Source organism: Pogona vitticeps, chromosome 5 (genome assembly GCF_051106095.1).
Source record: "Pogona vitticeps strain Pit_001003342236 chromosome 5, PviZW2.1, whole genome shotgun sequence".
In the NCBI taxonomy this organism is placed as follows: domain Eukaryota; kingdom Metazoa; phylum Chordata; class Lepidosauria; order Squamata; family Agamidae; genus Pogona; species Pogona vitticeps.
Window position 1 is genome coordinate 5,353,419 of NC_135787.1, and position 27,631 is coordinate 5,381,049.

The 27,631-nt window shown below is 45.3% G+C and overlaps 1 protein-coding gene across 3 annotated transcripts in view; it reads left to right on the top strand.

Annotated features, from left to right (window-relative positions):
• Positions 1-249: 249 nt before the first annotated feature.
• Positions 250-27,631, top strand: part of SMOX (spermine oxidase) — a 51,383-nt gene continuing 24,001 nt past the window's right edge. For 2 of the 3 annotated variants that reach the window (XR_012087831.2, XM_073002107.2), the window contains exons 1-2: positions 4,048-4,190; positions 25,453-25,687. Coding sequence is in view for 2 of the 3 variants with exons in the window: in XM_073002107.2 (XP_072858208.1) it covers positions 25,480-25,687 (208 nt within the window). In the remaining variant the exon portion in view is untranslated. Of the gene's footprint in view, positions 727-4,047; positions 4,191-25,452; positions 25,688-27,631 lie in introns of those variants that run through there. The other variant, XM_078394458.1, reaches the window with a different exon arrangement.

Sequence of the window (27,631 nt, forward strand, 5' to 3'; positions counted from 1 at the left end):
AGGCAAGATGGACTTCTGATTCAGGGGCTGGCATGAACGAGCGTGCACGTGTCAGCCAGATGCCAAAGTTGGATGTGCTCTGTGGATGGATCACCTGCTCTGACCTCCCTTTAAATGTGAAGTCATTCTTCAACTTCATGCTCTCTCCAGTCTCAGCTGTTTGTGACATCACTCTTGGCACGGCTAGAAACTATTGTGAATCAGACAAGGGGGCATGTCTGAATGAAGAGCGAAGCACCAGGCGCTGGCAAAGGGGGTCTCTTCCCTCCCCTCCATTCAGCTGCTGCTGTGGTGCTGTCGAAAAGTTTCAAATAATTGCGGATGCAGCCTTTCCCTCCTTTCTTCTCTGCCTTTTCCAACTTCTTCTTCCAGGGGGAATCAGTGGACGTTTAAAATTCTCTGCTAGAAGCAGCGAGAGCAGGTAGCATGCCATTTAGAAAATGCCGTGCCGGATTACAGTGCCAGACAGATAATCTCTTCCATCGTAGTACAGAACCACACGCTGCAAAGATCAAGCTTAGATTCCGGGTTCCTGATGCCTGTGGGTGTGTTCACACTGGCACTTTACTGCTAGAACCACAGCTGGCTTCGCTCTTGATCCGGCCGCCTTTTCAACGACAGCAGTTCTGTGTTACGTTTTCTTATCACCTCGGGGATAGCAGAGAAGCAGAGCAATAACTCCAGTGGTAGTGCAGACCACGCTGAAGAATTTTACTACTTGACAAGGTAGGTGGGGACACATCTTTATTTGGGTTTAAGAACCGCTGGCTGAAATTCTGTTGCTTGGTGTAATAAATCACAACTAGAGTAGGCCCATTGAATCAAGTGGAATTTATACAGGAATTGAACTCACCGAATCCCCACCGATTCTGTGGGCCGACTCTAGTTGCAGCTTGCGACACGGAGTGACTGAACTGAAATTCCAGCTAGTACGCAAAGGCTTGTGATCTAAGAGTGCGCAGGAAGAAACATAAAGTGCCGAGTTTGTTAATCTCAGCCACAAAACTACTCAGCTTGATGCTTACTCTGAAGAAAACCCCACAGCTTTCCTTCCAGCTAAGTGTGTACGGGATTGCTATGATTGTCTTCAGTCCCTCTCATCATCTGCAGAAAGGTGGCTGGTTATAATAGTAGCTTATTTTACAAGACAGTGGTGAATTTGTAATAATGCGTGTGAGATTATCTAGATGGGAAATCTGAAATCTTCATATTTCAAATAGATTTACAGAACGGCAAAAGAACAGGCAGCTGGCTAACTTCTAAATCATAACTTGCATACCTCCTGAGGGTTACTTTGGAGAATAAAACATGTCATTCTGAGAACTCATAAAAACTTGCTTCAGATTTGCACAAAAGACTTTTGACGTCAATTTAGCACTTATTGGAAACTAGCCATCCACCTGTATGGAAAACTTTACTTGGGGCATGTACACTAATAAATTTAATGATGCCTGAGTCTTTGGCACCAAATGCCTCCAAAAATTGAGGGGGGGAAGGGGAGGAATGGGGGCCCCTGAATGTATACCTAAAACCTATAAATTTTATGATTTGTTATGGAACTGCATTTTGTTTAGTAAGAAAAATGGCTGAAAAAGTAAGATGTTTCAGTAGCTTCCCACTGCATTTGATGAAATCAAGATTCTGTGCGTGACACAGGCCTGACCAAATACAGTATTGGTACAAAATACTGTATGCTGTTTGGAAGTTATGAGTTACCGTATTTTTCGCACCATAAGACGCACTTTCCCCCCACAAAACAGGGGGGTGGAAAGTCTGTGCGTCTTATGGAGCGAAGAAAACAGATTATATTTTCCTGTTTTCTTCTCCTAAAAAATTAGTGCGTCTTATGGAAAGGTGCGTCTTATGGAGCGAAAAATACGGGTAAATCTAACATGAAAATGGTTTCTTTTACATTAGACAGATTAAGCTGTTCATTTGCCCAATCTTTTTAAAAAATAGGAGCGTGTAAATAAAGTAAGAAATAGCAAACTTTTTAAAATGTTAATTTAGTGGCATCGGCACCTTGCCAGTCTATTTAATGTGAGATTGATCTGCAATGACATATTTACCTTTACTCTCCTCCACCTTTCCCCCTAAACCAAACTGAGAATCGACGCCTTCCTTCAGCACCATTCTTCTGCTGGGAAATGAGGTCAACCGTACCTATGTACATTTTGTTTTTCTGCACGTACCCTACTTAGTACGTCCTGTGCACATGTGTGTACCACGGACTTACCGACAGTGGCTTCCTTTCCAGTGTGGCGTGCTGACACCTGCAGGGAAATGAGCCAGTTTCTCTAGTGTATCAAGCTCAGAGGCTGAAGACCAGAGAAACTGGAGGCAAGCTGGATCCAGTGGGAAAAAACACAAGGAAGAGATCAGCAGGTTTGGGAGGAGTGGAGGTTTGCAAGATTATACCATTTATTTCATAAAGCAAAGTTCCTAAAATAGGCCCATGGAGACGGAGCAGGCTCAGTGGTTATAGAGCGCATACTTAGTTGCAAAAGAAAAACTGGGGTAGGTGAAGAATGGAATATTCTGGAGAAGGACAGGGCTGTCTGGCACCCTGAACACCAGTACTTTTTATAAGATGAGGCTATGCTGCCCCATTTTGTTGCAGCGTCGGACTTGTTCCACTTTGTCTTCAAAAATACAAAGCGTGTTGCATGTGCCTAGGATCATGTCAAGAGGACACTGTGCACTCTGAGGCTTTTTTTGAAGAGCACAAATTCAATACAAAACACCAGAGTAATGATGAAAGTACATATATTGAGTCAGGAGGCAGGAAACTCACGTTTTTCCTGCATTTCCTGGGAGACGATCGGCTGAGTCACCCTTTCTCAGCCTAACTTCCTTGTAGGCCTTGCTGGCAGGTGGAAACCGAGACCCATAGTACTGTAGATGATCCACAGGACACAAGAGTATAGTAGGGTCGAGGTTGTCGCCTCTGACCGGGCCTTTAGGAAATCCAGGCTGAGCAGGGGCTGGGGGGTGGCGGCGGAATTGCAACCCCGGGTTTATTTTCCTGCAAACCCGTCCAGCCTGGGGGGGGCCTTGAACACCTGTCCAGAGCAGTGGGGGCAGGGGAGCCAAGGTTTCTTGCGGAGATCTCCCTGGAATTTTATTTTTTGCTTAGCCGTGAAACTCTTGTCATTGACCCATCCTGCTTCTCTGCTTATGCATGCATGCATGCATGCATGCAATGCATGGCATGCATGCAAAACCCTCCTGTCTCACTAGAGGCCACTCTGGGCGGTGCACAACTCCAGGATGCCACAACCCAGAAACCCCCCCCCCCCCCCAGAATTTAGCCGACCTGTATTGAGCTGCAACTTGCAAAAGTCCCTGGGAGAGAAACTGAGCTTGCTTTGTTTGTGTGTGTGTGTGTGTGTGTGTTTCGTGCAAAGCTCCCTCTCCTTGAGCTTGCTATGTGTGTGTGTGTGTGTGTGTGTGTGTGTGTGTGTGTGTGTGTGTGTGTGTGTGTGTGTGTGTGTGTGTGTGTGTGTTTCGTGCAAAGCTCCCTGTCCTCTCCCTCTGTGTGTGTGCCCTGACACCCAAGCTTTTCGCAGGGGCCGCCTCTCCGAGGGAGCCATTAAGAGCCGTTGAGTGCCCTCAAGACCTGCTCCGGGTCGGGCCCGATCCAGCGGGCCTGCGTTTGGGGGACTCTGAGGGTCCGTTTTTTTTGGGAGGGGGTGAGATCGGCGCTGGGCCACAGGACAACCCCATAACACACACACACACACACACACACACACACACACACACACACACACACACACACACACACACACACACACACACACACACACACACACACACACACACACACACACACACACACACACACACACACACACACACACACACACACACACACACACCCCCCTCTCTCTTCCTGCGCCGGGCTCCGGCGGCGGCGGCGGGGGCCTGTGGGCGAGGCGAGGCGGCCGGCGGTCCCGCCTGCGAGGAGGAGCCCGGCGCCGACGACAGGCGGGGGTGGGCGGCCGAGGAAGAGGAGGGAGGCCTCCTCGGGGAGGGAGGGAAGACGGACGGGCTGCGGAGGAGCAGGCCGCCGGTCGTCGCCTCCGCTCGCCTCGCCTCACCGCCGCCGCCACCTCCGTCGCCTCCGCCGCCCGCCGCCGCCGCGCTGAGGGCCCTTCTTCATCCCCCGCTCCCCTCAAGAGAGAGAGGTACGAGGAAGAGGAAGGCGAGGAAGGCGCCATCCAGCCGCCGCCCCCCCCGCCTCACACACACACACACACACACACACACACCCCTCATCCTCAGGGACGGAGGGGGAGAGAAAAGCGGAATCACCCCCCCTTCTAAACACCCCCCTCCCCCCTGCTTAATTTCCCCTTAATGAGGATTTCATCCCTCCCCCCCGCGCCCCGCACTGAGGAGATCCTCTGATTATTGATGATTATTGATCCGTCCGTGTGTGTGTCGGCGGCCAGGAGGGACCCCCCCCCCCATCGCTTTGCCTACTCGTGGATGGGTGTGGCAGTAAAGTCAGCCCCCCTCCCCGGGTTTTGTTTGGGGGGGGTCTCGACAAGGGATCTGTATGTGAAATCCCCTTCTTCTTTCAAGGGATTATTATTATTATTATTATTATTATTATTATTATTATTATTATTATTATTATTATTATTATTATTATTATTATTATTATTATTATTATTATTTTAAAAAAGGAGCCTTCACCCTTGCTTAACTAAATAACCCCATCTGAGTTGATGGGGTCCCCCCCTGCCCCCCAAGCCTGGAGTCTCCTTTTAATTTTTGGAGATGAAATGCCTCCCCTTCCCAATACAGCCAGTTCCATGAGGACAGGTTTCACTGTGAAAATAATAAATATTAAATCCTCCCCCCCCTTTTAATATGGCTTCTAAGGAATGAGGCTTCATGGATAGGAAAGGGAAAGAGGGTCCTTTATATAGGATTGTGGGTGGTGGGTGGGTGGGTTACATGCCCCTGGGTTTTTATGATCTCCCTATTCTTCTGGGGATTTGAGGAGTGGGGTGGTGGTGAATGGAGCATTGTGAAACCCATATTATAATTATGGAAGGAATCAGACCCCCCCCAATCTTTCATTTGGGATCTTAGGTTGCAGGAGGTGCCTATGCTGGGGGTCCCCTGAAACCCCAATCTTGTTTAATGGTTTGGACGGTTCCTACTGTTGTTTTAGGTCTCAAAGCTCCCAGGATCACCGGATTAGATCAAGACACGGTGCAATGGATCCCGGACTGTTCCCCTTATCATTGCAACAGAGTAGAGATCCTGTCTTTGCTAGGCTTTCTGAGACTCTTGGAAAGTGTGCATGTGGGTTTGTGCGTCGGATCGGTGCCTCATTCCTTAGAGCGGATTCCTGCAAGGTTTCCCCCTTTTGTGTAAAGGCTTGGTGTTAACGGTAGAGTTGTCTTGTGCACCACGGCACACCCACAAAAGAGGATGTTCCGGTTTGTCTCTCTCACCTTTTTTTTCCCCCAGGTCTCCCTTGCTTCTCCTCCTCCCACCACCATGCATTTCAGAATTATTGCCCCTTCATGCGTCAGCTCCAAAGTGTGTGAAATTCCAGCAGTGACAACGTTCCCAAGTCCTTTTGCAGACAACAATGTCCGCTTTATTCTCACCACTCTATTCCGTGCTCCTGAAATGAGGATTAACAAAAAGGAGAGCATGCGATGGATAAAAATATTTATTTATTTGAAAATGCTGTTTCTAGCCACCTTTCCAAACGAGGTGTGCAATCAGAGTGGGAAGGTGAGGGACGCAACATAAAAAAAATTGTTTCTCCATCTGTAAACCACGATTTTTAAAACTACTTTTAAAAGTGTAGCAGACAAAGAAAGGTGCGTAGTGCTGTAGCTGTTTTTTTTTTTTTAAGAGAACAATGGTTTACTTCAAACAGGGCTCCCAGGTTAAAACTGCCCCTTGTGATCTGCTTCACACCGCAGTAATATTAAGTCTCTCGTTTGCCTGTTATCTAAAGATGTGAGTGAATCATTACCCACCTTAGGAGAAATCAAGTTGAGTGATGGTTTTTCCAGGGTTTTGCAGTTTGGACCACGTGGATGGGTGGAAAGGAGGGAGGGAGGCGTTCGCAAACAAAGCCTTAGCAGGAGAGAGAGTTTCCCTGCAGCTGCTAGCAAGCTTTGTATTGAGATAATGTACTAGCTAGGAGTGTGTACAGCATTTATGTGTTGCTGATGGAAGTGTTCCAAGCGGTGCCTCTTTTACGAGAGGATTGTTGATCTGGCAGCTCAGATTTGCTGAGATATATGAAACAGCAGTGTGCTGTATGTGTGGGTCACGTAGATAAGAGCTTAGACTGAAGTAGGGGGAAATGTTGAGGGCGGTCAGATTTTGTGGGTGAATGTACACGGATGCTGATTAAGAAAAACAGTAAGAATTACCTAGCTCGATTAGACGCGGGTCCCTCGGACGCAGGATTCTTTTGTCTGGCAGTGGTCAGCTAGATGCCACCGAGAAGCTAACAAACAGGGCATGTAGGTGTGCTGTTTTTCCTGTTCCTTAGCAGATCTGGTATGCGGAATAAGGCCCCTTGTCGCTGGCTGCTCTGTTTATTTGTCAAGCGTAATAGGGAGTATATTGAAGTTTAATGGATGGAGAGGTGTGGGGCTGTCTCCTCCCCATCCAGCCCCCTCTCCCCGGTGTCTTTCTGCTCATGGGTGGTTGGAGAAAGCAAAGATGTGATGCAGTGTTAAATTGCTTTCATGCCTACCAAAGTTCCGAAACTGAATGTACAACAAATAGATTAAAATTATGAAGAACATTAAAAAAAAAACAAGAACATCAGAGGCAAAACGTTCCCTAAAAGTCAATATGGAAACCATTCTTGAAGCCTAAATGCTTTTCAGCCCAGAATGCTGTTCTAATTGCAGAGCATAAAGTACAGGTATGAAATAGTGTGCAGTACATGATTTTTACTCGCTATCACATGGCTGGACATGGGCACAAAAGGTTGTGTGCTCAGGGACACAATGGAAGCCTGCCAAATATGAGAATTGGTTGCACAGGTACTCTTACGTGACTGATATCTTATAGTAGATTTTGGCCACTGTTTTTGTGTGTGTGTGCACAGTCTCCTAGTGTGGAGTTTGCACTGAAGTTAATGGTGCACCCTACGCCTTGTTGCTTGTAATGATGCTACTTATTCATTTATTAGTTATATTTAGATCTTGCCTGTCTGAGGCTGGCAGCAGTTGAGTTAAGGTCAACCAGCAGCTTCACTATTTAACGGAGTCTAGACCCTAGATTTTTGTGACTCTTGACTGCTAGGCCACATCAGCTCAAATATTCAGAGTTCTGTTCTTACATTGTTTTTGCATTCTCTTTTTCTAAATGTCATAGAAGCAAATAAAATCGTTGTTCTGACTTTTTAAAAACATGAAATGAGAACAAGGGGGGAGGGAAATAGTCCGAAATTGTGTCCTAGGACACAGGAGAATTTACAGTAAAGTATTTGACGGAATGCATATTGGCTCTTTATCTATTTTTCCTGGATATATCCAGTTTTCTCCGTCCTACTACTCTGTTAAGAAACTTTTTCTATGTATGTTTGCCTGCAGTGCTGTTGATGCTGGCAAATGAAGAGCAGGTTGATTTCAGGTTATTGCTGTTTTTTTTTAAATTCCCGTGGATTTCTACTGTAATGCTGTCTACGTGGCACTACTCATGATGTTGAGTAGTGCCACATAGAGACTGCAGTAGGTTTAGAATGTGTCTGCCTGGCTGGTGGTAGCAAACTTGATTGTAACTCCTCAATCCTGGCTCACTTCCACTGGTTTACAGGTCGTATCCTAGCTTAAGTTCAAGTTTTTCATGGTCACCTATGAAGCCCTTGATAGTTTGGTACCTCTTTCATTGTCAGAGGCAATGCTCCTCTGAGTGGCCACCCTGAAGATTTTCTCCACCAGAAAGTCATCAGTGAGAAGTCGGGCCTTCTTTGCAGTGGCACCCAGCCTTCTGGAATCCGTGCCCCTCTCCATTTTTATGTGGTCCTGAAGCTAGGGCTCTTCCAAGAAGCCTTTGAATGCAACCTCACCTGAATTTTTTCCCCTCCTATTCTCCTGCCTATATGTTTGTTTATTTTATGATTTTAGAATTGTATTCTTTCATTTTGGTTTTGCTACGTCCCTTTGGATTTTATTATACTCTGAACTGCCCAGAATAGGGGCACATATTAATGAAGCAGTACGTATATGTAATGAAATGGAATAAATGAACAAACAAATAAACATTTTCAGTGCAAACCTCATAAGTGCCTTTTGCAACCCTGCTTAGCATTATAGTATTTTTGTGCTTGAAATTAGGAGCACTTTGCCAGTTGAAAGATAAGGAGCTTCTTAGAGAAAAACAGGGCCTAGCTGGTTTAATGACAGGATGCTTATTCAGAAGTAAGTCTCTTTGAGTTCAGTGGGGCTTGTTTTTCTGCAAACATGCAAAGGAGGTGATGGGTGCAGTTTGGAACGGCAGAACAGTATTTATTGCAAACATAAATCACTCTTTCTTGAAGCAACGCCTTTTATTAAGAAACCAACAGTATCAGGCCGTTGTAGAGAGTTATTTGTTTGTGTTATGTATGTACTGTGCACATTGTTCTCTGCACAGTTTTTCTTTCACTTTACCTCCGTGACCAGGAGGAGTTGAGCGCAAACTCCAGGCCAAAAGGGTGTCCTTCCTTCACCTTGTTAATCTCATGTTTACATAGTGTTGTTGCACTTAGTGTGAAGTATTGTATCTACAGAATAGCATGTGGGGGTAACTTAAGGACAGAGTAAGAATCTGAGCGAAGTGGCTATAGAATTCAGCCAGTTGCGAAAACCATGGTCAGAATCCTGTTGGTGTTTACAGGCATGTGAGAGATTGATCACAGAAGTTTCTGCTCCTATCTGGCAAGGTGCCACTTGTGTGCTGGTTGTGTTCTTGATTGCACACGCCGCACACATCTGGCGCGTGTCCAGCACTGTGATTGTGTCATTCCCCGTGTACGTGTATAAATATCCAATAGGATTTTGGACTATTTTGTTAATTGCTTTGCAATCCATAATTCTTTTTGCTATATACTGAGCATTTTTATTTTCAAACTGTTACTATTACAGCACTGTGGCAGGTTAAGTGGCAACATGCATTTTGCAGTACATGCTATTTTGCAGCACCTGTTGCATTACAAGCGCTTGGAGACTGGGGGAAGGTGCTTATAAGAACTTGGCTGCAGTCTTGAAACATGCTTGCTAGAGAGTAATTCTTGTTGAACTGAACAGTGATTTACTTTTGAGTAATCTTGTTTAGAATGATGGTTTGTTTCTGCTGATGTTTCAGTGAAAGGTGGAAATTAGCAGCACTGACTGGTAATAATTTGATACTAGGCTGTAGAAGTTTCAAAGAGAAATCTAACCCAGATTGGGCCCCAGTATTAAAGCCATTTTGGGTCTGGATGTGGTGTTCTGACTTTCCTTAAGTTGTAAAATCTGATCTAACATGTACCACTCCTTCTCCAGTTTTCTTCTTTTTTTAAAGAAAGCAGAATTTAGCTAAACCTCTGAAAACTGCTGTCGTGTTTATCTTTTGTTATCAGTTACCATCTTTGGAAAAAAGTTGAGGACATCAAGTCAATGTACTATTCAAATGTTATCAGTTGACCGGTCATTTTACCCTATTAGTTGATTGTAGTCAAATATTGTCACATTTTCCTCGAAGCCAAGAATGTTTCAGTGTCGGCTTGTCTTTAAAATATATAAATAGCATGTACTGCAAAATGCATGTCTCCACTTATTCTGCCACAGTGCTTTAATATAATAACAGTTTGAAAATTCAGATGTTCAGTATATAGGAAATATATATATATATTTTAAAGACAAGCCGATATTAATTGTTTCATTTTACAGAAGAACAGGCACGAATAGAGACATCCCTGTGGCAAGACCAAGCCCTGTCTCAAAGCTTAATATAAAAGCAGCCTTTCTGAATCGGAGCTAAACTCCATGTAGCCAGGTATCCTCTTTATCAGAGCTTGGCCAGATGCTTTCAGACATCCCAGCCAGAGCCGCCCCACCCCATTGCCACTCAGCATCTGGTACTCGTCCTTAAATGATCCTCAAATCTGAATATTAATTTAGTGTCTGCACACCTCTGACACACTTATTAAGCTCTAGGAATCCATTGGAAGCCATCTAAACTGGAGCCATCACAGCATCTTATGTATGACAATATGCTCTATAAACCTGGTATGTGTCACCAGAAAAGCACTTCACTGTGTTTCGCGTCTGTTTCTACTAATTTTTATTAGTTGACCCCGAGTTCTAGGGCACATTAAAGACAAACAGATTTATTATAGCATAAACTTATAGGGAATGAAATTGATAGCTATGAAGGTGCTACAGGAGTCTGCATTTTCTCCCTGCAACATGTTTGTTATTTAGTCGTTAAGTCATGTCCGACTCTTTGTGACCCCATGGACCAGAGCACGCCAGGCCCTCCTGTCTTCCACTGCCTCCCGGAGTTGGGTCAGATTCATGTCGGTCACTTCGATGAAACTGTCCAACCATCTCATCATCTGTCGTCCCCTTCTCCTCTTGCCTTCACCCTTTCCCAACATCAGGGTCTTTTCCAGGGAGTCTTCTCTTGTCATGAGATGGCCAAAGGATTGGAGCCTCAGCTTCAAGATCTATCCTTCCAGTGAGCACTTGTGGTTGATTTCCTTCAGAACAGATAGGTTTGTTCTCCTTGCAGTCCAGGGGACTCTCAAGAGCCTCCTCCAGCACCACAATTCAAAAGCATCAATTCTTCGGCGGTCTGCTTTCTTTATGGTCCAGCTCTCACTTCCATACATCACTACTGGAAAAACCATAGCTTTGACTATGCAGACCTTTGTCGGCAAGGTGATGTCTCTGCTTTTTAAGATGCTGTCTAGGTTTGTCATTGCAACATGTTTAGTCATTTTTTCCTAACCCACAGAGCCCTAGGCGTTTCAACTTTAGCTTTCCTCATAGGAAAGCTGCTTCAACTTTCTGACTTTTCCACCTCTCCAGCATCTGAGAGGCCATAACTTCACAGAATATTCTAAAGGTCTCTGTACTATACATTTAACTGCATTTTGTTCTGAAAAGTTACCCTCATGGTTTCACCATAATAGCGAAGTAACTTGGTTGCGTTTTTATGGAGTTCAAAGTATCACTCAACTATGGAAACTTAGCTGAGGGGTAGAACTAGTAAAACCACTCCTTAAATATCTTAGTTACCTTGAAAGCCCTATTAGGGCTTGACAGCCCATAACATACGGTATTTTTTTTAAAAAAATACAATTGATGGGCTCACACAGGTGTGTGTTTGGGAGATGCTGAGAGTGTTCTAGCACAATTTTTGGTCCTCTGGGACAGTGGTGATGGTAAGTAGGGCTGGCCATTGTGGTTTGTGAATTTAGAATGCATTTGCTAGAACAGGTGTGGGAAACTTCTGGTTTTCATAATATTGGACTTTTAACTCTCATCTGCCCAAACCGATGTTGGCTGAGACTGATGAAATCTGAAGCCATGAGGGTTTCTGCATCTGAACTTCTCCAGTGTTTTGTGAAAATGAATTATCGATCACACAAGTCTAGAATATTTCTGCTCTTACTGAAATATTTAGTAAAAAGGAACGATATGGAATGATGAGATTTCTGTACTCATGAATGGTTCTTTAGAACAATAACCTGCTCAACCTCAGAGAGGAGAAAGCTGGATAGATTATGTGCTTGAAGAGTAGAATTGATCTCTGCAGAAGTATTTATCGTGCTGGATTCTCCTTTCTATAAATGTCGAAAGAGCCCAGGCCAAGAAGCTGGGAAATGTTTTGGGGGAGTTTTGGAAGGCTGAAGTAAGAGGCGGCGGAGCGAATTAAGAGTCCTATTTAGAGCAAAATAACATTTGATATTAAAACAGAAGTGCAGAATTGCCAAGAGGAAATCACATAATTAACACAGAGACGTATTGCCAAGTGATGTGGTTGCAGCCAAGAATTTAGCAGGGTTTCGATCAGATGATGTTTACATAGTTGGAGAACATTGACTTCAGGGTATTTATAATGAAGAGCTTTTCTGAGGGCATAAAAGGCTGCTGTTCTAGGCAGGTGTCTTCAAAGCAGAGAGCTGCTCTTAGGGAAATTAAAACCATCCACTGCCTAACTTTTGGCAGCGCAGCAAAGTTTGTTTAAAGTGATTCTAGTAAAAAAAAAAAAAAGTTATCTTTCTGTTTCTTGTGGGTTTTTGCTTTTTTTTTTTTTGGTGTGCAAAATGACACACTGTCAGTGCTGACTGTTTGGAATCTCTTGGTGAAGGAACGTGCCCCGTGGCTGTTTGGAAGCCAGTTAACTGAGAAAAGGATAGAATCGTAGAATAATGAAGTTGGAAGAGAGCCTGTAAGGCTGTTGAGTCCATCTCCCTGCTCAAGGCAGGAATCTAAATCAAAGCAGATCTGACAGAGGATTGTCCAATTTTCTCTTGAATATCTCCAGCTTTGGCTCAGCACCTCCCAAGATCATTGGTTCCATTGTCGAACTGCTTTAACAGTTAAGTTTTTCCCTGATATTCAGCCTAAATCTGGCTTCCTGTAGCTTGAGCCCATTGTTGCGTGTCTTGCACTCTGGGATGATTGAGAACAGATCCTGCCCCTCCTCTGTATGAAAGTCTTTCAAGTATTTGAAAAGTGCTCTCCTATCTCCCCCCAGTCTCCTTTTCTCCAGGCTAAACATGCCCAGTTCTTTCAGTCTTTCCTCCTAGGGCTTGGTTTTGATTACCATGATCATCCTTTTTGCTCTCCTCTAAACATGCTCCAGTTTATTGGCATCCTTCTTAAAGTGTGATGTGGAACTTGAAGACAGAAGCTGTGACCAGAAGGCAAAGCTGATGTCTGATGAAGTGGACTTGTCCGCAAAAGCTCACATTAAAAAAAAATTAAAAACTTAAGTCTTTAAGGTGCTACCAACCTTTTATCTTTCCTTTCCTTTCTATTTTGTTTTTACCTATAATGCTTGCACAGACTAACACAGCTGCCCCTTGTACAACCACAGCAGTGCAATATGTCTCTCTCCTGCTTATTCCCTTCCTCCGTGTTCCTTCCTTGTTTTGCAGAGAGAAGATCTGGATCTGAGTTCAAAGGCAGCTTTGAAGATTGGATTTCTGTCATGTTTTAATTTCGTTTGAGGCTCTTAAAAGCATGGCAAGCATTTGAGCTGTTGTGCAGCAGCTGAGAAGCCTACTTATCTATGTGGCATGTGGCACTGCCTGTCTCTGTTTTTTTTAAAAACAAGCCTCTTCCAGGTGATTAGAAATGCTCAGACTTCCCCCCCCCAGCATTAAATGCAAGTAAAGTTTGATCTAGTACCAACTGCATCGTACTGTATCTTGTTTCTATTGCCACCGTGGTTGGATGGGTGGCAGTTGTCTTGGGGTAAGGAATTGCTCAGCTGTTACGTGCCATCAGATCCCTCCCAGATCATGGCATCTTTGTGAGTTAATGATCTCTGGGAGGTCTTTATCATTAACAATATAGCTCAGGTCTTGCAAACTGAAGAGTGGGGCCGCCTTCATTGAATCAAGCCGTTTTACATTGCCTTTTCTTAATTACTGCCTTCCAGTTTTCCTACCATTAATATGTTTTCCTGGGAATCATGAGTTCTCATGATATGAAAAGTACAATAGCCTTTCTAGTAACGTGTTCATCACCAGCGATTAACCACACCAGACCCGGTGGCTAAAGAATGAAAATGATATCTTTTTATTCCATAGGAACATCAGGTTGGGAACAGATCTAAGCTTCAGTTCTTCTTCATTTACCATAACCTAACAGGAGCTACCTCTTTTCTTCAGTTATACACTCCTCCTCCTTATATTCCAGCCCCCCAGATCTCTCCTTAAGGCTCCAGGGTAGAACCCAGCTAATCACTTTGCTCTCCTGTTAAACAAGCAGATTCACAAGGGAGCTTTGGACTTCGTTCACTGTTTGTGAGCCCTCCAAAAAAGCTGTTGGTAGAAAGAGGATGATTAGACTCGTTGGGGACCTTCCAACCCAGAAGGACCTTTCTTATGTTCTTTGTATGGCTGCGGGATTTCTCTCTCTTTCTCTCTCACATTGTTTCAGTTGCTGTTGGTTGTTTGTGCATGATTGTTTTATATTTTGTCATGGTAAACTGCCCAGAGTGGCCAGGGCAGCCAGATGGGAGGTATAAAAATCGAATAAATTTCTCTCCCCATCAGCGCAGTGCGCTTATTCTGGATGGTTTGCACCAATAATAAGACAGTGACTGTCCAAACTACTCATACGCCACTAAGAAGTTAAAAATGATTGGGAAATGAAAATACTCAGTGCCCATAGCAGGTTCTCAGAGAGACAGCAGGACTGGAGGCACAGCATCTTTTGAGACTTCCGCAGATGTGCTTTATAGTAAAGGTAAAGATAAAGGTTCTCCTTGACATTTTCAGTCCAGTCATGTCCGACTCTAGGGGATGGTGCTCATTCCGTTTTTCAAGCCGTGGAGCCAGCGCTTATCCGAAGACAGTTCCCATTGTCATGTGGCCAGCGTGACTAGGGAACGCTGTTTTACCTTCCCACCGAGGTGGTACCTATTTATCTACTCACATTTACATGCTTTTGAACTGCTAGGTTGGCGAGGCGCTGGGACAAAGTGACGGGAGCTCACTCCGTCGCGTGGATTCGATCTTACGATGGCTGGTCTTCTGACCCTGCAAGCACAGAGGCTTCTGCGGTTTAGCCCACAGTGCCACCACGTTCCCTGTGCTTTATGCCCTTCCGCAAAATAGGGATGGATGTGCTAACAGACGCAGCCTTTTCTTGGTGGATGCTGTGGTTTGAGTGTTGGGAAAATATGATGAAAAGCTTGAAGAAAGATGTCGGTGTTGTCTGCCGCAGCTGTGTGTTCCCTGGCACCTGCAATTTCCTCTGGCTGAGATTCAAGCCACCCTTCCCCACCTGTCTTTCCTTTCCTCCACCCAGTCTTGCTTTCCCAGTTGATGATCCTAGGCTTGTGCCAGCCTGGCTTTCTTTAGCTGAGTCATAAGAGGAGACGGTTTTTTTAAAAAATGTAAATGATTATGCAAACAAGCAGTGGCAATTAAGAGATACTGAGCTAAGCAGTTTGAGGAGCAGTCATTTAAAAAGGTGTCACCGGAGAAAGGCTGCCAGCTTGTCCTGAAATAGCCCATGCTGAAAACAGCCGTCTTGGACCGGAGCTGGCTTTTTTGTTCTTCTGATTTTCCTTGGAGTGACCTTTGCAGGGTAGGGGTAGCTTTCCAGTCCTTTGCTGGTAGCTTTTCGTTTCCTAGAGAAAATCTTAGTTGTGAATAGCTGTGGGAATCCCTTTAGGTGCCAGCAGACGAGGCTTTTGTTCATGGGCAAACTTTTCCTCCCTTTTGAAAAAAATAATAGAGAAGTCATCTATTCTTGTCCAGGTCTGAAATAATATGGTGTGCATGAGAAAACAAGGCAGTTTATAGGAGCTAGCCAAAAAGAGGCAAAAGAACAGACCATTGTGTGCAAACAAATACAGTGTCCCTTCCCTTTTGAAAAGACTTCCTTTTTAGCACATTTTAGACCAATATTCTTTTCTCAAACCCTGTATCCGCTGGAACAGTTCTCTGCTTCCCATCTTTCCCCCCCCTTTCACTCTGTGGATTTTCTTTCTTTCTTTCTTTCTTTCTTTCTTTCTTTCTTTCTTTCTTTCTTTCTTTCTTTCTTTCTTTCTTTCTTTCTTTCTTTCTTTCTTTCTTTCTTTCTTTCTTTCTTTCTTTCTTTCTTTCTTTCTTTCTTTCTTTCTTTCTTTCTTTCTTTCCCTCCCTCCCTCCCTCCCTCCCTCCCTCCTTCCTTCCTTCCTTCCTTCCTTCCTTCCTTCCTTCCTTCCTTCCTTCCTTCCTTCCTTCCTTCCTTCCTTCCTTCCTTCCTTCCTTCCTTCCTTCCTTCCTTCCTTCCTTCCTTCCTTCCTTCCTGTTTCATCTTGCTCGTTGGAGGGCTGTGCAAAGTGGCCATGGGCAGATATTGTGTTCATCACTTGATACACACAGTGTTAAACAAGGTGCCACCAAAACACTGACATTGTGCTAAAACCATTCTCTTCATATCTGTAGAATGTAACCTCTTGCCATGTCTGGTATTTGGGAAGGTATTAGATGTTTTGTGGGTAAGGTTAAACCCAGATCTTGAGTGTTTTGCTAACAGACTTTAGCTATGATGTGATCTGATCACCCCCAAGTCCTGCTTCCGTTTTTACTTTTCAACTTGCTTTTTTCACTGTTGGTCAAATCAACTGGACTTTGCTGCTTTTGGTTTCCCATCTGGAAACTTGATGATGTGCAGCCCTCTTGCTGGCCCAAAACTAGCCCAAAAGACTGCAGTTGATGGAAGACACATCCCTTCTCGACACTCCTTTGCCAGGAGGCAATGCTATAGGGATATTTACTTTGTTTTCTGAGATTGAAAAGCCAACCCGGCCACAGAGTGTTCATCGGAGTTCCACGGAACTATGACTCACGACTGGCACCTGGTTGAACATGCCTTAATTTGAAGGTTTAAATGCTTCCGTTTGCTGAGAGCAGCATTTCAGAAATTCCTTTCGGCAGGTGGCATTCTCTGCCCTTATGGGAGCAATCAATGTAAGAGGAAATGTTCAGACCATATGTTGACACGCTTCGTGGCTTATTAATTAATCCTGAGATTTAGCTTTTTTTTTTTTAAGGTGGGGAGAAAGTTAAAGGTTGTGAGTCAATTGTGAGCAAGTTTATTTGATTCTTGGGGGCGTGGCAACCAGTCAGGCTTGTTGGACAGTGGTGGTCAGAAGGTACAGAGGTTTGACCCAGATTTATTTCTATAGCTTTTCAGTCCAGAATACTGTCCTTGCACCCCCACCCACTTTTTTTTTTAAATCAATGAGTACTCATTAGAGAAACTGTTTGCCTGAAGATGCCTGAAGACAGCCAGGGGCCAGGTCTTCTGAGTGCTCCACCTGCGAAGTGCAGGAGCTGCTACAGTGGTGCCTCGCTTGACGATGTTAATTCGTTCCAGCGAAATCGCTGTAGAGCAAAAACATTGTCAAGAGAAATAAAAAACCCATTGAAAAGCATTGAAAACCGGTTCAGTGCATTCCAATGGGCTGAATACCTGCTCGTCCAGTGAAGATCCTCCATACGGTGGCCATTTTCGGTGCATGTATAGCGAGGAATCTGTCCTAGAAAACAGCGGGGGGCCATTTTGAAAGCCGGTGGCCATTTTGAAACCCAAAGATCAGCTGTTTGCTGATCGTTGCAGTGTGAAAAATCAGTTCCCGAAACAGGGAACCGATCAACATGAAGCAAAAAACCCAATCTAAACATCGTTTTGCGATCGCAAAAACTTCAACGTTAAGTGGATTCGTCGTTAAACTGGATAATCGTCCAGCGGGGCACGACTGTATATCAATTCATTCTTGATATTGGTGTTGATCTGAACAGAAGTGTTCTACGTTTTCTCTTTTCTTGCAAAACAATCTGCATCTGAAGAACGCTTTGATGGCAGAACAAGAACTTTGGGTGGTCTCCTAGTTTATGTGTTGTCCCCCCGTTCTGTCTCTATCACAATCAAACTGTAACAAGACCCTCTCAAGAACTGAAGAAAGAACCTGGTGCTCTCCATGGCTGACTTGTTTTATTCTTCAAGAAACTGCTTCATTGGCGATAAGAGAGATGCCTTAGCATAGTCTTGTGCAGCAACGAGGGTTTGAGCTGTTTCCAGTAAAGGAAGGGAAGATGTGTGTAGGTGTTTATATGTTGGGGGAGTTATGATAAATGTAAGGGGTAGGTCCAGCTGGTTGAGTGGTTGATGCTCTTGCTTAGCTAGCAAGCCAGTGGTCCAGGCTTCTGGGAGTTGTAGTCAAAGAACACCCAAAACCTCAAGTTTGGGAACCTCTGGTCCAGCTCAGTACATGTCAAGTGTATGTCACACAATCGGAAAAGAATTTCTGCATGCATTTACTGCTCTGTTGTGCTTGGCACTTTGCTGGACATCAAAGAAAATAAATATTGGGCCCTGCCCCAAGGAGTCCCCAGTCTAAATTTTAAACTTTGAAGAGATCCTCAATTTTAAAAGTTGGAGAGATGGCATAAAGGAAGCAAAGGGGAGAAAAGATTAAGTTAATAACAGAGAGATGTGAACAGCTGTACAGTAGTTATATGTGCTTATTTATTTATTTATTGGATTTCTATCCTGCCCATCTAGACCAAAGGTCTACTCTGGCCAGTTTACAAATTTAGAAACAATAAAACCAAAAAACATATGGATCCAAGGTGGTGAAAGTATAAGAAATTAAGATATGGCAGGAAGAAAAGCCTGCCCAAATAGCCAGGTTTTTATTCCTGAGGACACCAAGAGAGTGAGCCAGGCGGATCTCCACTGGCAAGCTGTTCCAAAGGCGAGGGGCCACTGCCGAGAAGGCCCTGTTCCTTGTTCTTCCCTTCCGGACCTCCCTCGGTGTTAGGCCCCTCAGCTGCCTGGCCTAGCTGGAATGAGTGACTCTGGCATTACTGGGTGAGAGAAGGTGCTCTGCCAGATATCAAGGTCCTAAACCGTTTAGGGCTTTATATGTAATTGTAATTACATCAACACGGAAACGAATGGGCAGCCAGTGCAAGGCGGCGAGTGGGGGGAGGATTATGATGGTACCTTTTCACCCCTGTAAGAAGTCTGGCCATCACATTCTGTACCATCTGAAGTTTCCGTGTCAGTCTCAAAGGCAGCCCCATGTAGAGCACATTACAGTAGTCTAATATTGAGACTATGAGCGCATGGACCAGAGTGGTGAGCGCCCCCCACATCAAGATAGGGACGCAGCTGGGCAATCTGCCGAAGGTGGAAATGTGTGGAATGGATCACTGACGACACCTGGGTTTCGATGGTGAGTGCCAGGTCCAGATGTACATCCAAACTGCGAACATCACTCTGGGTGGTAAGAGTCACCCCCCCCCCCAAAGGAGAGGGAGTTTCCCGGACCACTGATGTCTGGGACGCCCACCCGAAGGACCTCCATCTTGCCTGGATTTAGCCTCAGTCCATTCACCTGCATCCATTGCTGGACAGCCCCCAGGCAGCGCTCAAGGGACGAAACAGCATCCACTGTTGTTGGAAAGGAGATGTAGAGCTGAGCATCATCAGTATACTGATGACACGAAGCGCCACATCCCCTGATGACCCATCCCAGCGGCCTCATGTAGATGTTAAACAGCATGGGAGAGATAATCGAGACCTGCGGAACCCCACAGTTGAGGCTTCATGGGGCCGAGAAGCTTTCTCCAACCTGCACTCTCTGGGGTTGGTCCCCCAAGAAGGAACGGAGCCAGGCAAGAGCCAGGCCACTGATTCCTAGCTCGGAGAGCCTCCCCAGGAGAATACCGTGGTCGATGGTATCGAAAGTTGCTGAGATATTGAGAAGGACCAGCAGAGAGATTTTGCCCCCCATTGGCCCCCCTCAGGAGGTCATCAAACAGGGCAACCAATGCCATTTCTGTACCATGCCGCGGCCTGAAGCCTGACTGGAATGGATCAAGGGCATTGGTTTCATCCAGAAGAGCCTGCAGCTGATCAGCCGCCACCCTCTCAACTACCTTGCTGAAGAAAGAAACATTGGCGATGGGCGTATAATTACCAATATTGTCCTCCGCCAAGCTCGGTTTCTTCCTAATGAGCCTAACGAGTGTCTCCTTGAGAGCAAGGGAAACCTTGCCCTCCTGGAGAGACCCATTAATTATTGCCGTAGCCCATGTCTGACGTCACAGGCTGAAAGTGGTTAAGTCTCATCAGGCAAGACGGAGCGTTGGACATCTCTGCTCGATTCACTGTTTCAAATGGGGGGTAAGATCCCAGAGGATGGCCTCTACTTTTGATTTTAAAAAGGCTGCAAATTGGTCAGGTGAGATGCTAGTGGGAGGCCAGTCACTATGACCAACTCTGGATAGATCACGGACTATATGGAAAAGTTCTGCCTGCTGGTTGGAGGCTTCGCTTATCCGGACAGCAAAGTAAGATCGACTAGTAGCCTTCACCTTAGATTGGAAGAAGTTAGTTGCAATCCTGACAGCTATTTGATTATTTTCCATTGGGTTCTGCCTCCATATGCGCTGTAGCCTTCTCCTATTTTGCTTCATTGATCTCAGCTCTGGATTAAACCAGGGCGAAGGGCGATCTCTGCGCTGGAGAGGGCGTTTAGGTGCGATCGTGTCAACAGCTCTGGTGGCGGCGGCTAGCCAGCTATCAACCAGAGCCTCTAGAGGAGCGCCAGTCAAATCGGCCGGAATCCTTCTCATGGTATCCTAGAATCCTATAGGATCCAGTAACTTTTCAGGGTGGACAATTAAAACAGATCCTTGCTCCCCACAGGGAGGGAGAGCCACTGTGAGCTTGCATTTAATTAGGTGATGATCCGACCATGATAAGGGGAGAGACACTAGGCCAGTCACCATCGGAGCACACTCACTGTGCTTCAGTGGAGAACACCAGGACCAGTGTATGGCCACCCACGTCGTTAGGGCCGTTGACATGTTGCGACATGTCCAAGGAGGCCATGGTCTCTTAGAACTCAAGAGCTGGACCGGAAACCTCCGCCTCCGTATGCACATTGAAGTAACCCAAGATCAAAAGCGTTGAGGACTCCAACAGTGCTGCGGAGACGAAGTCCGCCAGCTCTGGTAAGGAAATGGCTTGGTTGCAGGGAGTGCGGTAACCCAGCAAGATCCCTATACCATCCCTGGCCCCAATCGACACATGGAGGGCCTCTAGAGCCAGCGTCCCCAGAGCAAGCGCCTAGCAACCTGAAGGGTGTTTTTGTAGACAATGACAACTCCCCTGCCCCACCCCTCCAGTCTACCCTGGTGTTGGACTGCATAACCAGGAGGGCAGGCAAGAGTCAGGGGAATGCCCCCTTCCATGCCCATCCATGTTTCGGTTACGCATGCCAGATCTGCATTCTTCTCCAGAATCTGATCTTGTATGATCTGGGACTTATTGGATACAGATCTGGCATTCAACAACACCAGGTTTAGAGTAGAGGGCCGGGTGAGTTGACTACCTCGAGTCTGGCAGGAGGTCACAGTGTCAGAACAGTGAACAGATTTCAAGCCTCTGTTCACAGTTCTTCTGGAAGGAATGGCAACGGCACCTACAACATATTTCCTTCTGCCAGAAATCACTCTGATGTTGAAAAGTCCCCCTCTGGGGGGGTGGGCAAGCCCTCCACTCCATGCCAACCAAGAAAGGAAAAAGAAACCGAAAGATTTAACAAAGAGTAGCTGATAATAAGTAACAGAATTCACAATCGAATCACATAAATGATCAAACAAAATAAACAAACTGTAACATAATAAATGCAATAAGATCCAGATTAATCAGACACTAGTAACAATATACATAAACAAATTAGACAATCAATACTATAACTCATATAGAATTATGCAAAAAGAAAGCAATTTAAGGAAAACTAAACAAAATAAGAACAATAAAAGTGCATAGGCAGAGTCCCCCCGTTACCCCTTGGTGGCCTAGGGCTTATTTCAGCTAGTGAGGAAAATCAAGGAGTTAAAAATAAAGGGAAATCCTTTGTTGAAAATGATGGGTATTGAGATTTCAAAAGGAAGATGGAATATCTATGGGGGAATGAAATAAGGTGCCATTCATGTTCCAGTTCTCCCGTGGTCGTGCTTGAATCTCATGGGAAATCCTTTTGCAAATAACTGAATACAGTGGTGCCTCGCAAGACAATTGCCTCGCGGGACAATTAATCCGCAAGACGATTGGTTTTTGCAATTGCTGTGGTGCTTCGCAAGACAATGTTTTCTATGGACGATTTTCGCAAGACGACGATTTTTCCCCATTGGAATGCATTAATTAGATTTCAGTGCATTCCAATGGGGAACCACGTTTCGCAAGATGATGTTTTCACAAGATGACGTTTTTTGCGGGACAAATTAACATCGTCTTGCGAGGGACCACTGTACGTCTCTTTCACAGACTTCTCCCTTACCTTTTCATCCTGCTTGCCAAAGGGGGATAGGAACAAGGATGAAAAAACCTCCCCGCACTGGTCACCTATCAACCTCCCATATATCTGTCACCCATTGAGATTTTAGCCATGAGAAGGACGGAGGAAAGAGGAATCTCTCCTTAAAGACCCTTGCCTCCCATAGACATTTGTCTAACCTGGCGCTGGAACAGTCAACAAGTACTGACAGATGCATATATGGCTCCTTTTGCACAAGTTTCTTCCTGCAGGTTGGCAGATTGGCCAGCCAATAGACATCCACCCACCCCACGACATATCCCTTGCCCCATTCCTCTCCCTACCTCAGTTTGTTACCCTGGCGTAACTTGGAATTAAATTAATTAATTAAAAGAGCCTCCACAAGAGTATTTAGAAAGCACTCCAGCCCTGCAAGCTCCTGTTTGAATATGATCAAGGGAACACAACCATCACAACGAATAGAGCGTGGAAAGGCGTGTGGTTCCCAGATCCGCCCATCAGCGTGGCCGGTAGTTATGTTGTCAGGAGGATTCTGGGCTTTGAATGGGTTTCTCGGTGTCCGGCTCTGTGCTTGGCTGGAGTGCCCGAGACCCACCTTCAGCAAATACAGCTGCTTCGTACTGTAAATGTTTTCCGATGGTTTTTTCGTTGGAGGAAAATAAGTTCATTGTTTCCGACAGCATGCAAGGGCCAGACTAGACGTGACATCATCTGTGTTAATTAGTGACTGGGGGGGGGGGGTCTTTTTAAGTCAATAGTCCTAGCTGGGTTGAAGGCCCTTATCCAGCTTGGGAAACTGGTGGAGGAAGAGGGGAGTTTAACCCTTTGCATCCCTCTGCATTCTCTGGTCTGGGTAATGTCCCCTGCTCTTCAATGAACAGGCTTATTGTCTCCAAAAAGCACAACAAACAAAGAAAAAGAAAACAAAAAACCGCAGCTGGATATAGCCTGGAAAACCTAATCATCATCATCATCTTAGACCTGAGGAGTTGGAAGGCCGGATCATAGAGTCTAGAGAACCTGTCAAGAAGGCACAGAGGGGAATCGAACTCCCAATCTGATTCCACAGCCACATCCCTAAACCACAGCTATCCAGCAATTCCTTGTCTGGAGCTCATGTTGGCCGGCGTGTGGGGAGCCCTTGAATTTATCTCACACATGCCTGTAGGGGGAAAAAATGATCGGCACTGGATATGTGCAGAATAGGAAACGTGCTCAAAAGCAAAATGAAATAGGGAAATCTGATTAAAAAGAAAGTTTAACTTTCACTCTGTTTGGTTTAGAGTAGCTAAAAAAAGGAGACTTTTTTTGAAATGGGCCAAAGGGTGTGTGTGTCTGTATTCATTTAAAGATACTTTTTTCTAAAGATAGCCACTCTAATTTAAGAAGAGCAGAAGCATAGCTCAGTGGGTTGGGCACCCAGCCGTGGAATCGGGCCAGGAGTTCAGATCCCCACGGTGCCTCCTTGGAGAGGGGCCAGCTGAGATTGTCCAGTGCATGTATGGTCAGTGGAATCCTGTGCCATTCCACATGGGTAGCCTTGGACAAGCTGCCTGGTGGCCCCCAGGGCACCACCAAAAGGAGGCAACCACATGTCAGTGCTTTGTATTTGGAAAACCTGGGGAGGGACACTATAAGTCAGAATTGACTAAACAGCACTTACAGTGGTGCCCCGCTTGACGACGATAATCAGTTCCAGCGAAATCGCTGTACAGTGAAATCGTCGTCAAGCGAAAAACAACAACAATTGGAATGCATTGAAAACCGGTCAGTGCATTCCAATGAGGGAAATACCTGCTCGTGCAGTGAAAATCCTCCACATGGCGGCCGTTTTCCACTCCCTGTCTTGCGAAATGGGGTCAGCAAAACAGCGGGGAACTATTTTGAGAGCCGCCGAACAGCTGTTTTTAGATCGTCGTTTAGCTAAAAATTGGTTCCTGAAGCAGGAAACCGATTGTCATCAAGTGGATTTTCCCCATACAAACATTGTTTTGCGATCGCTATAGCGATCGCGGAATACTCATCGTCAAGCAATTTCGTCAAGTGGGGCACCACTGTATTTAATTAATGACACCTTACAACTGTGGAGAAGGCTGTGACCAAGTCGCCTTGCTCAGATGTTCAGTGTGGATAGTCAGCAGCTTCAAGCCCCTTCTTCTCTTTTCAAACCAGACTTTCAAGTAGGAGATGTCTTCAGATAGAGGGCTACACTCTGTAAAATAGGACATTTAGCTTCACCGTATAGGTCCAAGCGTGGTCTCGAGGCGCAGTGGTTAAACTGCAGTGCTGCAGTCAAAACTCTGCTCATGACCCGAGTTCAATCCCAGGTAGCCGGCTTGAGGTTCAGTCAGCTTTCCATCCTTCCGAAGTTGGTAAATTGAGTACCCAGCTTGCTGTGGGGGTGGGCAGGCAATGTGTAGCTTGCATAATTAAATTGTAAACTGACCAGAAAGTGCTTTAAGCGCTATAGGGCAGCAGGTAAGCAGCTTTTTGGTCAGAAGTATTAGTCAGGAAGGCTGTTTGTAACCCCCAGTCCTCCAGTACTGGAGACCACGTTCTTTGAATAGAGTTTGAGTTACTCAGTAACTCTCCCCCCCCCCAACCCAATAAGGTCTGTAAAAGGTGTCTTGTTTGCCAGGTAAGATCCCTGGCCGAGAAGCCACATTCTCACAGGCTATAGTGTGTTCCTATTTATCACCCACTCCCTCCTCATATTTTCTGTGGCACAATTCCCGTGGCTTCCATTCTGACTTCCATTCTGCCAATATTGGGCTCAGTCTCGAGAGAGCTATGCCCGACACGCAGAAGGTGCAAAAGATGCCTCTGTTTTCCTCTTTAGCTTTTAAAGCCAAGCCACGTTGCCTGCTCTCTTATCTTCAGGCTCCAAAATGTGTGTTTTGTGGTCGCAAAGGATTTGCAAAACCAAATCATTCCTTCTTTCAGCAGGCTTTTCATGATGTCTGGAGTTACTGGTTTTTTTTTTTTTTTTTTGGTGTGTGTTTTTATATCTTCTCTACCACAAAATTGCCACCTCATGCCGTTCTGTAGGCCTATAAAAAGATGCATAAAATCAGACATTCTGTGCATTTTCTTAAAATGCCATCTCTGATGACCGGGTGGAGGCCTTTCCCGTTGCCGACGTCTTTGATCCTTTCAGGTTGAGAAACGTTTATATTCCGTCCCCATTCAGTGTATCCTGTTTAGATGGTTTCATTCTTGTTTCCAGATCAGCTGGTCCTAACCCTCCGAAGGATCTCCGTAATTTCTTGCTCTGCTGGAGCAGCCGATTGAAAAGGATCTTGAGAGACCGAGAGGGGGGAAAAAGAGAGACGTCTTGCAGAAACCAAGGAATTGCCCTCCGAATGCTGTGAACCTCTTTTGTCTTTTTTCCCTTGGCAGGTTCCTTAGAAAGAGAGCTTGGACGGCATGCAAAGTAGTGAAATATCTGCAGAGAGCACGGATGATCCTCTTAGTCGTGGCCTACGGAGAAAACGACAGCCGCGAATAGTCGTGATCGGCGCTGGGCTTGCGGGCCTCTCTGCGACAAAAACTCTCTTGGAAAACGGTTTCACGGATGTGACGGTCCTCGAAGCGACTGACCGAATCGGAGGCCGGGTACAAAGCGTGAAACTAGGTAAGGAACCGGCCCGTGTGCTGTTCCTGTTTGGGCATGCTTCTTAGAACGGTCTTGTGAAAGGCAGTGTGGTGTAATGGTAAAGCGGGCTGGGCTGGGCTTTGGGATATAGAGTTCTAGCTCTCACTGAACGCTAAAATTCATTGGGGTGACCTCAGGTCAGTTTCTCGCTCTCCGTACTTTCTATTCTCTCTACAGTTTCTCTCTCTACTTCAAGAGGTCACAAGACTCCTTTGTTTTCAGTGTAGTAAATAAATAATAAATATATTAACCCGGAGCCCTGTCTGTGCTTGTGGGAAGCTGATATTTAAGTCAACAGCCTTCTCAGTTTTTCCTCTCCGGCCTCATGGTGCAGTGCTTAAACTGCAGTCCTGCAGTCGAAACTCCTCTCACAACCTGAGTTTAATCACAATGGATTCACGTAAGCAGCTCAAGGTTCACCCAGTTTTTCATCCTTTCAAGGTTGGTTAAATTGAGTACCCAGATCGTGCTGGGGGGGGGAAGTATACTATGCATAATTAAACTGTCTGAAAAGTGCTTTAAGCGCTGTGAGGTGGTAAATAAGCAGCACACACTTTTATTCATAGGTGTATTGCTTCGGAATCTGGAAGTTCCTTCCCTTTCCAGTGGTTCAGAGGCACGTGCCATGGCTAAAGAAATATTATCCAGTTTAGGGAAACTGGAAGGCTTGCGGAAACACCTCCTCCCCCCACCCAGCCCAAAAATCAAGCCACAAAAACAGCAACCCAGGAACACACACATAAACCAAAACCCTTTTTTTGGGGGGTGGGGAAGGTGTAAAGGTGGCAGCTTCTTTCCAGCACTGTACAGCGGCCATAGGATGCTGGGTGGCTGATTGGTGGAGGAAAGAAACAGAGAGATGCTGATGGGAGGGGAAAAGGCACGGCTTATTGTGCCGAAGGGGATGATCGGTTGAGCGGGACAGTGAAGCGATCCCTCTACGACAGCTTGTTGTTAATGTCCCCACCGTTACGGCTGATGTCTGTCATTCGATTTTGTTCTTCATGGATTTCTCTTTAATTTTTGTTTTATTAAAGGCCTAGGTAAACTAAAATTTCAGAAGGAAAATAATTTAGTTGGTTTCATTAAAGGAAGCTGGGTTCTCCCACCCTACCAAGTATCTCTGGGTTTACTGTGAGGTTTAAAGAGTTGCATTTTAGATTTTAGTTCCCAAAATCTTCTAGAGAGCATTCCGGGAGTTGGAGTGGAAAAAGTCCCTTTTTGCAGGTTCTGGACTCACATTGGGTTTTGTCCCCGTTTTAATATATTACTGTGCTCCTAAGTAGTCCTCAGCATGCAGAGGTCTCTAGACTTCTTATCTCCAGCAGGCTTGTTACACAGATGAGAGTAGTCTTTGTTTACAGACTTCAACTTTTGGCATTTGGAGATACAAATCGGAAGCCTAAGTTGGCCAGCCTGTTCGTTCATATTATAAATACCTCTTTCCCACTTTTGATTTCCTATAAATAGTACAGATTCCAGTAGAGTGCTTATGACCGTTACAGCGAAAACAAAGGAGCCCCATGACCTCTTAAACCAGACAAACAGATTTATGGGAACAGTAAGCTTTCATAGACTAGAGCCCACGCCATCAGATGCATGAAATGTTATTCTCAGTTGGCAGATAAATCTGGGGCACACAGTTAGGGAAGACAGGAAAACAAGCCCCGGAGGGGTGAGTTCATTAGATTTGCACATCTTTCACTTCTTGGCCTTTTAACACTTTAGTTCACACAGTTGACCTCTTTCTGTCTGTATACATTTCATCTACCACCCGAGGGCAATATTTTATACTTACTCCATTATCAGTCTGTTAGGCTTTAGTGTCATAAGAGCTGCTTTGTTTTGTTCTGTCTTGTTCAATTCTGTTTTTGCTACAACGGGCTTACATGGTTATGGTGTGGGAATCGGTCAGGGCTGTAG